The sequence below is a fragment of the Triturus cristatus genome, chromosome 7, assembly GCF_964204655.1.
Source record: "Triturus cristatus chromosome 7, aTriCri1.1, whole genome shotgun sequence".
Classification (NCBI taxonomy): domain Eukaryota; kingdom Metazoa; phylum Chordata; class Amphibia; order Caudata; family Salamandridae; genus Triturus; species Triturus cristatus.
In genome coordinates, this window is record NC_140590.1 from 333,542,017 (window position 1) to 333,556,893 (window position 14,877).

Here is a 14,877-nt window from a genome sequence, read left to right on the forward strand (position 1 = left end):
TTTTGAGAAAGCTGTAATGAAGGAAATCACTGAAATGGATCCGAAATCTATAAGGGTCTTTCACAACACTAGCAAAATCGAACAAGAGGCCATCCATGAGCTTTCAAATGATAAAAATCTCACCATAAAACCAGCTAATAAAGGTGGAGCAATAGCCTTACAAAACACACTTGACTACCAGACAGAATGTCTTCGACTGTTGGCTGATGCTAGAAACTATTTGCCTATACCAAATGATCCCACAGAACGTCTAAGGATAGAGATCGGAAACTTGGTTGAGGAATCTCTGATCAATGATTGGATAAGCAAGAAGGAAGCAGATTTTTTGGAAAACAAGAAACCCGTAATTCCTTACTTCTACACCATCCCTAAAATACATAAATCTATGGTGACGCCCCCCGGCAGACCTATAGTATCAGGGATAGGTTCAATTTTGGAACCTTTGTCTAAATTTGCAGACGCTTTCTTGCGACCATTGGTCCAAGCCACAGAAACGTACCTACAGGACACGAAAGCTGTCCTATGCTTGATTCAGAATCTGGAATTCGATCCCAGAACTAGCATACTTATCAGTTTGGACGTGGAGAGCCTATACACGAGTTTACCACACAAGGAGACGCTAGACATCCTGGAGGAAGTACTCTTTCTAAACAATTGGGAATACCACACACCCAGACATGTGGTCCTTGAGTGTTGTCGCCTGGCCCTGACTGAAAATTTCTTTCAATTCAATAACTCCCTGTATAAACAAACGCACGGTACCAGCATGGGAAGTACCGTTGCGCCGAACGTAGCAGGGCTCTGTGTACACCATCTAGAGAAACACAAGATCCTCCATGACAATAATCCGCACATCGACCAGATAAAATTATGGAAAAGATACATTGATGATGTGTTTTTGATCTGGGGAGACGAGGCGGGTTTTGAGTTGTTCCTAATTTGGCTAAACCAACAAGACCCTTTTTTTAAATTTACCTACACTATGAGTAGGTCAAATTTGTTTTTTCTTGACCTTAATATAACAGCACAGGAAGGTCTACTGATCACCACTACACATTTCAAGCCTACGGCAAGAAACCGCCTCCTAGTTTATGATAGCTTTCACCCAAGAAGTTTAAAAGACAACCTTCCATTTGGACAATTTTTGCGCCTAAGACGCAACTGCACCACACGGCATGATTACAACATCCAAGCAAAGGACCTCTCACAGAAACTCATCCAACGACAATACCCACAACATTTAGTGTCTAAAGCACAGAAAAGAGCATCCAACAACAACAACAACAGGGAAGCCCTCCTTGAACACAAACCTGAGGATACAGAAAAGAACCACAAAAGACAAATCTGTATCACTACTTTCAACATCGCTTCACACCAAGTAACAAAAATAATTTAATAAAATTGGCGTATCCTAAATAGTGGTGGTCTGAATTTAGAAAAACCTATGTTCAGTCACAGGAAAGCAAAAAACTTGAAAAACTATCTGGTACACACCAGGCCTAACCCTGCAAAGACTGTCGGACCTGTACGCTTGCTCCACCCATTACCAGAGGGCCATCACCCATGTGGTAACTGTAGCGTATGTCACCTAACCAGTGTAACCAAAACTATCACTTGTAACAATGGCATAACATGGAACCTCCGATCATTCACTAATTGCAATACGACAGGTGTGATATACCTTATCACCTGCATATGCAACCTTCATTATGTGGGGATGACCACAAGAAAAGTGAACACAAGAATGACAGAACACCGAAGCAATTTTAGGTGTAAACGAAACAATACAAAAATGACCACGCATTTCCTTGAACAAAAACACACACCTAATGACTTCAGCTGGGTGATCATTGAACATGTGGAGAACCACCCCAATTTTGAAAGAAAACTACATGAAAAGGAACAACGTTGGGTTTTTCAGTTACGGTCCGACATCAATGGGCTCAATGATGACATACCATGGGGACATTTCACCACAAATTAGGGTTGCAATAGACAATTTTTATCATCCTTACCATTTCCTATTTTTATTTTTTTCATTTTTTTCATTTCCTGAATCATGTAACTTTATTGATAAGTTTTTTTCTTACATCGTTTTTTTCCTTACATCGTTTATAAACCCATTCCTGGAATAATTTTTGTTCCACCACGCAATAGGGCGATGGATTTTTACCTTTACACAGTTTTCCCACTCTAACTTTAGAGTTATTGCAGAGGATCACACTGCCGAAGAATTTACTATTCCAATGCCTACAGTACCTCCGATCCGGCTTTACCCTGATCCATCATGGCCGCATTTTTCGTCAGATCTTTTGACATTTAGCGCGCATGGCCCATTGACCGAAATTTGGTTTTACTATCTCCCATTCTTTCTCATTTTAATTTTCACAATATTGTCTTATAACCAATGACATTGCCCAACGACCTATGAGTCTTCTGCCCACACTCATAAGTGTTTCCCGTTTCAATATGGCCACCACAGACAAGGTCCTCCACCGCTAAGTCCTTCCTTGTTTTCTATGCGGAAATGCCAACAGATATCAGACACCTCGCCCGTAACCAAGTAGTATGCGGTCCGGGAGGCTTGGACGCTAGTAGGTGTGCCAGAGTGTGGTTTTCAACGTACAAGTAAGTCAACAGCCCCGTGGGGAAGTCCTGCACGCCCTCCAGTATTACGGAGGTCGTACTCTTTACCTTTTTACCCTAACTCCGTTTTCCTTCCTTCCGATGGCTTGCAAAAAGATACGGAGCCCATCCTAATAACGATCAAGCCTATTAACGACCTGATATATCATCCTTCTAGGTGTACGAGATCTCCACACCCCCTCCGTTGACCATGAGGCATATTGTTGCTTCTAAACATGTATGTAATGTCGTGCATTTTGTTAGTCTTGTATGTGTTATATGTTGTGTCAGACGCATGATTTTTTTTTAATGTAAAATATATGCATTCATAAGACGTTTTACTCACCTTGTAGCACAACGCCTGCATGGAGCATTTATTTAACGCCTTTTTGAATATCCACATAGCGGCACATTAGAAAACAGAGTGTACTATAGACTGGTGTATAGTGTGATCACCAATGACTCTATCGACTTTGCATATTGACTGTCTTTGATCCTTTAATATATGTGTTCTTATACCCTACAGATATCTCCAGACGTATACTTACGTATGTATTAATTCTAACGCATGCCTATTAGTTGCAGCGTCTCACTGTCTTCACCTTATTTAGGTCTACTAGGAGTGGTTTTGTACACTGGGCTTGTCCCGGTGTAGTCCTGAAGAAGAGCTGGGGAAGCTCGAAACTAGTTGACCATATGCTAGGTACACCTATCCATTATAGTTAGGGCCTTTAGCATATTACCCCGTTTTTTAACCAATTAGCTAGGAGCAAGAATAAAATATATTTGGCCCACTAGTTGATTATTTTAAATCACTTTGTCCCACTCCATTTCACTACACTTGCACTACACATAATCTGTTTTAAGTGCTCCTACGTAAATTCGCAAGTTGCAGCACGCCTCAGCCCGTAGAGGACTGAGAGGACCCCAAAGATGAAGCATGTCACCGTGGGGAAACCCTGGTGAGTGAGGGGACTCAAGAAAGGAAAAGTATTGCCCCTTTCTTCTCTATTTGGGTGATTAGCGGAATCCAATTGTTTTTCCGGCACCCCCAGGTTAGGTTCTTTTACCTGTTCATTCAGGTTCTTTTTTGATTTACGTACAAGATGGAGGGTGAACCTAACCTCTAGAAACCTCTAATTCCCCCCTTTTTGGTAACCACCACAACTCCCCACGCATACAATTTGGCTTCACAGGGCATGGTTCATTATGGGCATGGAAAGAATATCCATGGCACTCGCAAATCAAGGTGACAACTTTGGGAAACTTTGGCGTCCTTATTGGTTGTCCTAACGCACGATTTCAAAGAACTCACTTGCCCGAAATATATAAGACTTTTACGTTTACCAGAAGCTGCCATCACCACATGAGTAGATATATGTATGCATATGAGGTAAATCAACTATGTCTAAATCATTTAGCAAAGGTGATCTGGACTTTGGGGTTGGGAGGAGGGAAGGCTTGGTGTGGGAATGTGCTACTCCTGTTTCCGTTGTCTCTCGTCTTTCCCCTTTTCCTTATGTTGGTTGAGATGTTTCTCATTTTCTCTTCCCCCTAACAGTTGAATGCTGCCAATTATTTTACTAACTGTGTCAATGTTGATGCATATAACGATGTAAACATTACTCTGGCATGACCTTCAATGAAAAGATTGAAACCATAAATGCATGCTTATAATCAATGTAACAGCACGATGGCTGAAGTATTCATCTTTTTTATGATTCTAGTAATGCTGATTACTCTGTTCTGTTTCTTCTATTAATCATTGCAGCGCACACATTTTACACAAGAATCATAATGCTTCAATAACTAATTCAAATGCCAATTCAAGAACTTCTTGTGTCTCTTTGGGCCTGCATGAGTTACTAATTAAAGAGTCTCATCTGTTTCTATGATTTCCTTGGGGAGTTAGAGTTGTCATGTTCTGAGGTTGCACATGCCCTCCGGTACCTTGTAGGGATTAGCGGTCCAGAAGAGGCACTATGAGCTAGACAGGATAAGGGTTAACATATCATAATGGTGAGCGTGGAGTCATTCTCACAACGTTTTGACGTTTATGTTGTCCAAACTGACAATTTTACTGCTATAGTATGAACTGTCCAACAGTATGTCTGATACCTCTGGTTTACCTGAGAGGTGGAATAGGGCACAGCAGTTCCAGGCCCATCTGTGTACCGTGTAAGGTACATCATAGCTTGTGCCACCGAAGCCACCTGAAGGAAAGGGTGTGCTGGGGTTTTCATATCTCCTGAATAGAGGGAGGCAGACACTCTAGTTTAGGGGAAAGATATAGTGTACTGTCATGCAGTACTCTGACGTGGGTTGTCTTGAGCCCAATATGGACAGATCACAACTTTAATAACCGCCTAGCTGCACCGATCCTGTTAAAATTCTTTGTTGACCGCTTCAAGTGAGCTTTTCATTGGACCCATAACGCATGACCAGTTACCGAAATAGAGGGATTATGGAACTCTCGTATTAGGTGTTCTAAGAGCAAAGCATTTGCTTAGACAACAGGGTTTGACACATATTGGTAATAATGTAATCATAAAATAACAGTGATACTGTAACGAAAATGACACATGATTTATTACGCTTAAAAGACTCACCTAAGAATCTGGTCTACAGGCAAACGAGGCCACTGTTTTTTTAAACTGTATCAAGTAATGATCATTCCCAATAGATTCTTTGACAGAATATCCAGTGAGAGAGCTACTTTATTTACACGGCTTTCTACTGTGGCATAGCATGTGGTATTGACCCTTTGTAGGAACTGGATATTATGAATTTTGAAGACATCAAATTAATGCTAGCCAGAAACGGGACGGATGGCCAAATTAGGCACACTACTGGGAACGGACAGTCTTGCTTCAGGGAGACTGCCTAGAGTGATGTGAACAAAACGGATAAGGGGAATCTGAAATTCTGGATTTGGTGACTTGCGTCTTCTTCAGAGACTATCACAAGCACTTATGGAACTCCTCCCTAATACGATACCACCGTGTGACACACGATATCAGCTCCCATCACACGGCCTCCGGTGAGGAGCCGATATCACTCTGTGGCAGGGAAAACGACTGAAAACCACTGTAATTAGTGTTTTTCCAGCTCGTTTTCTCAGGCTTTGAACTGCCGACGCCCATTAAGGGGTCAGAAAACACTCGGGAAACTCAGCACCAGCCTCAGCAAGCAATTTTTTTGGGGGGTGGAGGGGGCTTGGGAGGGGGACAGAGGGGGGGTTCAAAAGTGCCTCATAGGTACTTCTTGGCACGAGGCCTCGCCCCTTTCAAGGCCCCGCCCCTCCTCACGCAATGAAATTGTTATTTAAGTTGGCAGGTATGACTTCTATCTGTGATCTCATGTGCAAGGTCACGAGCAAAATGCATACAGAGTCCCAGGCACATACTCACCGTTCTCAGCAGGCGCTGCCAAGGCCTTCTCGGGGTTAAAATACGACATGGAAAAGAGCACGCAGAGCAGGGACTGCCACCTGAGCATCTTAGGGCGCCAGCCTCGAGGTTACGGGGAGATCAGGCCCTGCTGAGAAAGCACGGAGAGGTTCAGCATGGGGTGAATAGAAGCACATAAATACAGATACACACACGCGCACGCGCACGCCGCACACACACAGTGGGGCTGCTCCCTGGCCCTCCTGGGTCCCAGCCTCAGAGTTCAGTGGCATCCCAGGTCCCTGTCCTTGTACCGGCCTGCTCGTTTCTGTCTGACTTGCTAGGTTAGAATGGTTTTAGTATTTCGTTATCATAGGGCGGGTGATGTTTTTAATGCCCCTTTCACCCTCTTCCTTTCTCTCCCTTCAGCCTCTCACCCCTACTGGCACACATCAAGAAAACCATCACTCCTGTGAGGGAGCTACGGATGGGTGAATTGGGTGAGCTGGGGAGGTCCGGGGCTGCTTGTGTTCAGGGGCCAGTCTCTGCTCATCCATGCGCTGACCAGAGTAAACAAAGGGACCCCCTGTTGCCTCGTTTAATTCACTACCATCAGCAGGGGGGGGGGGGGCAGCATTTCTCTCTGCCCAGGGCCCCGTTTTAGCGAAGGCCGGCTCTGGGCACACATATATGAACACCACACACCTCAACAACACACATACATACACACACAGTCGGGCTGTCATCTATGCATCTTAGGGAGCAAGCCTCACGGATCCGGTGGAGGCCGCTGCTCAGCAGGCACAACGAGGCTCATGACGTGTGACCAGATACACACCAGGGCACACGGACACACCCGGCCGAGGCGGCCTCCTGCGCGTCTTAGGGCGCCACCCTTAGGTATCCAGGCGAGATCAGGCCCTGCTTAGGACGGACACACAGGCTCAGGGCCTGCGGCAATGGATATACATCAGTATAAAAGCACGCACACCTAGCCGACCCAGCACACACACCCGCCCGCAGCTGCCACCCCAGCACCTAAGGCCCCGCCTTCCTTGTTTTGAAGGGTTCAGGCCCCGCTCAGACAGCAAAAACAGGCTCAGGGCCTGTGAGAATGGATACACATCAATAAAGACATTCAGAGGGGAGGGCACGCGCAGAGAAGATTGGCTGACGCGTGAGCACCTTACAGCGCTGGCTCCAGGGTTTTGAGAGGGAGAATGATGCCCTGCTCAGAAAAGACAGACAGCCTAAGAAGCTGTGAGAATGTATGCACACATCAGCACAGAGCGGGGATACTCACGCGCACACACACGGCTGAGTCAACCTCTTATGCATCTTATCATTGTACAGCGCCATCCTCGGGTTTCAGGGGAGATCGGGCCTTGATGCCGCGGAGGAAGCACGGGCGGGTCATGGGTGAGTAGAACCGGATACACAACGGCACACATAGACACAACAGCCGAGAATACAACCTGAGCATCTTACGTCGGGTTCAGCGGGAGGTCAGCCCTGCTGAGGAAGCAGATATGCTCGGGTCGCGAGCCAGGATATACACAGATGAAGGCAGCAAGGCACACACGTGCAGAGCTGGGGCTGGCGAGTGGGAGCCTTCGGGCACCAGCCTCGGGAGCAGGTAGTAGCCAGGCCCTGGTGAGGAAGCACGGATGGGGCATGGATCTGTGACTCCACACACGTGGACTACACACATGCATACAGAGAGGCTTCCGCCAGAAGGACTGTGACTTCACGCACATACAATACACACATACAGAGATGTTTCTGCCAGCCTCGGGAGCAGGTAAGTGGCCAGGCCCTGGTGAGGAAGCACGGATGGGGCATGGATCTGTGACTCCACACACGTGGACTACACACATGCATACAGAGAGGCTTCCGCCAGAAGGACTGTGACTTCACGCACATACAATACACACATACAGAGATGTTTCTGCCAGCCTCGGGAGCAGGTAAGTGGCCAGGCCCTGGTGAGGAAGCACGGATGGGGCATGGATCTGTGACTCCACACCATGATCATAGAGAGGCTTTTGCTAGAAAGCCAGGACTGTGACTCCATGCACATACAATACATACATACAGAGATGTTTCTGCCAGCCTCGGGAGCAGGTAAGTGGCCAGACCCTGGTGAGGAAGCACAGATGGGGCATGGATCTGTGACTCCACACCATGATCATAGAGAGGCTTTTGCTAGAAAGCCAGGACTGTGACTCCATGCACATACAATACATACATACAGAGATGTTTCTGCCAGAAGCAGGTAGTGGCCAGGCCCTGTAAGGAAGCCCAGATGGGGCATGGGTCTGTGTAATGCCACACACATGCAATACACACATGCATACAGAGAGGCTCTGCTAGAAGGCCAGAAGGACTGTGACTCCACGCACATATAATACACACATACAGAGATGTTTCGGCCAGGAGCATGTGGTGTCCAGGACCTGCTGAGAAGGCACAGGTGGGGCATGCATATGTTAGACTCCACACACATACAGTAGACATATGTAGGGGCAGATGTACTTAAATTTCACGTAATACAACGCAGCAAGGCATCTCGCTGCACTGCGTTGCGTAAAATGAAGCCAACAGAAATGCAACTAAGATATGTTGAATTTCTGCTGTCTCCTAGTGCTGGCGCACTGCGTGCTGATTAATGCCAATGCATTCACCCTTGTGCAAGCAGAATTGTTTTTGCACAGGAAGGAACACCGTCTTGCACTAAAACAATCCTTAACTGTGTTTTCCTCTTTCTTTGAGTGCTGCAAAATGCAGCACATGTGGAAAGAGAAAATAAGGAGTAAAATAAAGATATTTCTCCTTGTTACGCCTCGCTAGGGAGGCATAGCATTTTGACACATTCCCAGTTTTACCAATAATGATAAATCTGGTAATGCGCCAAAATCCATGGGTGGATGCATAGGAGCGCTCATGCACCACCCACTGAAAGGCTTGCCAATGCAAAGGAATGCATGGCAGCACTTTGCAATGTCTTGCGATACTTCGTGTTTACTAAACCATGCAAAGCCACGCAAATTGGTCTGCATGGCTAAGTAAAAAATAAAAATTATTTTGCATCAGGGCTGGGCCTCAAAAGTAATGCAAAACAGATGCAAAATCTTAGTAAATCTGCCCACAGAGAGGGTTCTGCCATGAGCAGGGGGTGGCCATGTCATACTGAGGAAGCTCTTGGATTAGAAGGGCACCTCTCGCAATTTTGTGAACCATGGGTGGGTCATGGAATGGTTAGATTCCACACATATGCAGTCACACAGCGGCAGCTCCTTCACTAAGGCGGAGGAGGGTTGCCCGACAGGAAACATAAAATGATAATAGCAATATGTTATCATTTTATTTTTCCGTACCGGCTCTGTAGGTGCGGGGTGGGCGGGGCTGCCCACAGAGCAGGGGGAGGAGAGATGGACACTTCCTAATTGTGCTTGATGGGTTGGATGGCTGCCTCGGACCGGCCAAACAGTCATGCACACTTAGCCTGCTTTCTACCTGGCTGTTTTGCACAGCTTGGGTGGAGAACATGCACAGCCTCTCACTCCCTGTCTTAGCGCCGAACCACGATGTTCAAACCAATCAAAAAGCTGCTGTCATGCTGGTCACAGCAGCGTCATGATTGGATAGGGGAGTCTGGAAGCCTATGTTGTTCCTTTTTCCTGCGTCGGACAGAGGAGAGATGACGGCTGGCAAGTAAGTGGATATTTCATTTTTTTTCACCCTTCCCCTCTCTACCGCTACTGCCCCATAGCAGCCGCTACTGATATACATACACACAGAGAAGGTTCTGCCACTTAGGCATCTCGGTCTGGTGGAGACTATTACATGTCGACGATGCAGAGGCAGAGGTAGAGTCAACAGGACTTCACACATAGACACTAAGACACCCACACAAAGAAACATCAGTACACTCATACAAACCTACAGACACAACATGTACTCATACAGAGACAAAGACTACAGACCAGTGCTAATTCTCTCTCTCACATACACAGAAACATACATAAAGATATGGGCAAACACAGACACTAACACACGCATAGGATAGGATAGGATAGGATATATATTGTTTAGGCGCTCGAATGCCGAGGCGTCTTGGCGCTGGTGTAAATGGAAGTATTGCAGCCTATATCACAAGCCTAGGTTAAGGCGAACAGCCAGGTCTTTAGTTCTTTCCTGAAGGATTGTCTATTTGACTGAAATCGCATGGCTGTTGGCAGTTTATTCCACAGCTTCGCTGCACAGTTAGAAAAGGTTCTTCCACCCCATCGTACTCTCCTAATCCTATCAATGTGGAGAAGACCCAACGTGCTGGATCTTAATGAGCGGACTGGGATATAGGGCCTAAACATTTTTTGAATATCTTCAGCACTCCCACCATAGAATGATTTGTGGACCAGACACAAGGCCTTAAAATCCACTCGTTGCTGAATGGGAAGCCAATGGGGAGCTCTGATTCCAGCAGAAGTTGGTTGACCTCTCGGTATATTTAAGAGTAACCTTGCGGTGGCATTCTGCAATGACTGCAACCTACTCATCTGGAGTTTGTTAATCCCCAGCAGCAAGCCATTGCAGTAATCCATCTTAGATAGTAGGAGAGCCAGTACCACTGTCTTTTGTAATTCCTTCTCAATGAAAGGAAAGATCTTTTTCAAAGTTTTGATTAAAAAGAAACAGGAAGAGGTAAGATTATTTACCTGGGCGGAGAAATTTAGTTGGCAATCAAAAATAACTCCAAGGTTTCTAACCTTAGAGACAGGGCTGGGACATTCTCCTGCTCTCATTGGCCACCAGGAATCATTCCACAGGGGTCGCCCCTGGCCAAACTCAATGACCTCCGTCTTATCCGTATTAATTTTTAGGAATCTACGGTTCATCCAGGTCATAATCTCTTCAAGACACGTATGAAACCTGATAGCTGTATCTTCAGGCTGTTTGGCTATCGAGATTATGAGCTGGGAGTCATCTGCGTATGACACTAGAGCAAAACCATGCTTCCTAATGAGTCTGGCCAGTGGCAGCACGTAAATGTTGAACATTGTTGGTGACAATGCTGATCCCTGTGGAACCCCACAGGGCAGATGGAATCTGTCTGACTGTATGCCCTCCCAATGCAGGCTCTGCTCCCTCCCCTCCAAAAACGAGGATAGGAGGGACAGAGCCAGACTCCCAATCCCTATCTCCCGCAGCCGCTGTAATAACACTGTGTGATTCACGTGATCGAAAGCCGCCTATAAATCTAGTAATACAAGAACTGTTTTACCCCCTCTATCGACTATTCCTCAAATCTCCGCAGCTGCTACGATCAAAGCTGATTCGGTAGAATGGTATGATCGAAAGCCATGCTGGGTTGAGTCCAGCAAATCATTGGTGTCCAGATATTGCGTTAGTCCCTTATTCATCGAATTCTCTAAAATTTTGGTCGCTATGGGCAGACCGGCAATCGGACGGTAGTTCTTAGGCTCCATAGGATCTAAGGTAGGTTTTTTCAGAATAGGCCTAATCATAGCATTCTTCCAGCAAGCTGGATAGCTACCTGACTCCAACACTTGGTTTATTAGCGGGGTCAGTTCGTCTCCGATTATACTAGCGGCCAGATGCATCACCGTGGCAGGGCGGGGATCTTTAGGTGAGCCCGATTTTATAGAGAGGAGGAGTTTATGGACCTCTTCTTTTGTGATTGCTAGAAAACTGGTTAGCTTCACATCTAATGTGTCTGCCTCCATTTGTGATAGATCTGGCTTGTCTGGGCCCATTCGAACATTCAGGAGGTTATTATATATTATTTGAACCTTGTTCTGGGAAAATGTGGCTAGTTTGTTGCACATACTTTGATCTGGTTGAAAAGTGCTTGCCTGCTGAGATTTAGAAAGCAGACTAACCGTTTTAAAAAGCTCCTTAGAAGAGCTACCAGATTCCTCGACTTTAGTAGTGTAGAATTATCTTTTTGCAGCAATAATTGCCTCTTTATACTGTTGGAGAGCAAGATTATAGATTATTTTCTTATCTTTACCATAATCTTGCCTCCACAGACACTCCGCACTTCGACACTTTACTTTTAAACCCTTCAGTTCTGAGTTATACCAGGAAGACGAAGGCTTAAGTCTCCTGACTGTTGACCATTTTTCCGGTACCACACAATCAGCCGCTGTCCGGAGCCATTCATTGAACCCGGAATCTGCCTCATTGTTATTTTTAGCCAGCGACAAGGGGACTTGGCCAAGAGCTGTTATCAGGTCTTCAGCTTGGATTTTGTTCCAGCGCCTGGTCTTTACCTTAACTTGTTTTGTTTGTATTTGATGAATTAACAGCGAAACCCTAATATTAAAATGAATCGCATAGTGGTCCGTCCATGGAAGAGGTACCACTCTTGACATAGTCGTCTCTGCATTATTAGAAAAGACGCCGTCTAAAACGTGGCCGGCCTGGTGGGTAGGTTCTAGAACTAACTGGGTAAAACCAAAAGCTGCCAGATTATCTAATAATCTGCCTGTGTCTGAGTTATCAGTGAGTTCCAGGTGATAATTGAAGTCACCAAGAATGATAAAAGGGTGAGGGTCTATGTAAGATTCCAGGTGTGTCATTAAAGCCTGTGAAAACGAGGCCTTAGGTCCAGGAGGACGGTAGATTAGGAGTCCCTGGAGGTTAAAAACGTTGTTAGAATTAATAGTAAAATGCAGTGCTTCTGCCAGCAAATCTCTAATGATGTCTACTCGCAAATAGGCACACACATAAACACGGGAACATTCACATACAACACATACACAGGTCCACATCTCACTTTGGCATAAGCCCACAGAAGCAAATACAGGCAGGCACTCAAACACATACACTCTCACGCACCAAGACAAAACACCCCACAGGCACACAAAGAGATGTAAATATAGACATACACATGAAAAACGTTACACATATTTGTGTACAAAATTATACTAGTTTTCCATTGAGTTGGTTAATATTAGTTCAAGCAACAAGAGCTGATTTGGTTATTGGCTACATATACAACTAAAAAATCAATATTACAAAATCCAGATGTATATCTCTATGTGTCTAAATCTATTATGCCTATACCTACTACTGTGTGTATGTGTGTGTCTGTGCATATAATATACGCTATGGTGCTTTTATTGCACAAAACACAGTGATATAAAACAAATATTTCACATGAAATATGGAAAATATTTTAGGGTTCCCTCTGAAATATGGATTTCATCATTAGTATGAAGGTTCTAAAACCACTCTGCAGAGCTTTACCATTGGCAGAGCTACAATAATTATCTGGCTTGGAAGACCAAATTGTGTGGCAAAAATAACCCACAAATTATGCACCACAATCTCTGGCAGTATAATATTCATACATTTGAGCTAGAAGCAATACAAAGTTTGGTGAAAAATGCAAGTTATGCAAATTATATAAATTATATGGCAAAGTACGTGGCGAATGCAGTAATTGTGCACTAAACTTTGCAGCTATAGTCAAATAAACACACTGGCCATCACATTGTCCACAGGATTAGCAAGTTTATTTATGAAAGTTAAAACAGAAATTAAACATTCTAGCTCTAATTAGTACCCAATGTTGCTGTACTTTTAAGAAAACAGCTTTTTCAAGGAAAGTATACCAAAATAAATGTAATATAAAAAGAAACATAACAGGTAACATTGACAGTTCATCGGTTATTGCCACCCTTGCGTCCTTGTACTATTTATACATTACTCAGCCCTCGGCCTCGTGGTTTATGATGTCACCAGAACTCCTCAATGGCAACATTAGACCACATTATATGTTAACCCATTATGTATCATCTCGCTATACAATATATATTCCCACTTAAATCTACACAAATGTAAATATGCAACAAAACATAACAAAGGGAAACTAGGATTCAAGTGCCAAGACTGAATCCGCAGATCGATGTGCAAGAAACGTAAATGACTCCAATTTTAAGAGTACACACACGGACACGTAGAAACCAGCGGACACGCACTCACGCGGACACTTACGCACCAGCCGTGGCCATGGTAAAAGCCAATGTTCACCTGAAGGGACTGATAAAGAGGGAGGGGTAGACAGGTGCAGCGTATGCACAAGAGGCCCCGGGCCTGCCTTACCTGCGTCCCCCGTAGTCCAGCAGCATGGTGGTCCCCGGTTCTGTCTGCCGTACTTGTGGGGGCATGCCGTCTTGGTCCGGGAAGTGGGGAGGCGAAGGGCCGCGGAGCCAAAACCATCCGTCGAGCGGAAAAGCCCAAAAGCATAGATGAATTAAATAAACCTGCCCCCCTCCGTCGGTTTTTTCTCCATCCCACAGGGAGATCGAAAAGGCTCACAGACATAGGGGCCCGACAGCAACGGCGGTGGACGTCCCCTGCATCGCTGTTCGCGGACATAAATTGACTCGAAGGCGGGATGAAATAAAGGTTACAGGAACAGAAATAAATAATATGAAATAAAAAGGTGGGACGGGTCTAATGTCTCCGGTGTGTCGGTGTGTGTTGCAGGGCCTCTGCTAGCTGATGGATGGAGCACCGCCCATTTGCCTTGGACTGCAGAACCTCCCATTGGCTGTGTGCTGCGTCCGTCAGGGATATAGAGACGGAGAGGGTGTCGCCATGGAGACCTTCTCGTGGTAGCAACCTCAGCATCAGCATAAGCAGCAAGAACAGAGGATGGCCTAGGAGAGGGAACGGCAGGAGCAATTATTCCTCCGCTACCATCCACGGCATTTTGAGGAATGGGCTGGGAGAGGGGGGCCAGGGGCGCTAAGGGGTGAGGAGGTTGGCACGACCCTGACGCAGGGGGCGGGGGACTAAGTCTCGATAGGAGGTCGTCGGGTCTGCTACT

The 14,877-nt window shown here is 45.6% G+C and overlaps 1 protein-coding gene across 2 annotated transcripts in view; it reads right to left on the reverse strand.

The window, feature by feature from the left end:
- Nucleotides 1–14,526, reverse strand: part of LMTK3 (lemur tyrosine kinase 3) — a 196,895-nt gene extending 182,369 nt beyond the window's left edge. The window contains exons 1-2 of one of the 2 annotated variants that reach the window (XM_085616455.1): nucleotides 14,148–14,526; nucleotides 6,036–6,162 (exon numbers count right to left, since the gene is read on the reverse strand). In XM_085616455.1, the coding sequence (XP_085472581.1) occupies nucleotides 6,036–6,123 (88 nt within the window). In that variant the 5' untranslated portion in view covers nucleotides 6,124–6,162; nucleotides 14,148–14,526. Of the gene's footprint in view, nucleotides 1–6,035; nucleotides 6,166–14,147 lie in introns of both variants that reach the window. The other variant, XM_085616454.1, reaches the window with a different exon arrangement.
- Between the last annotated feature and the right edge of the window lie 351 nt (nucleotides 14,527–14,877).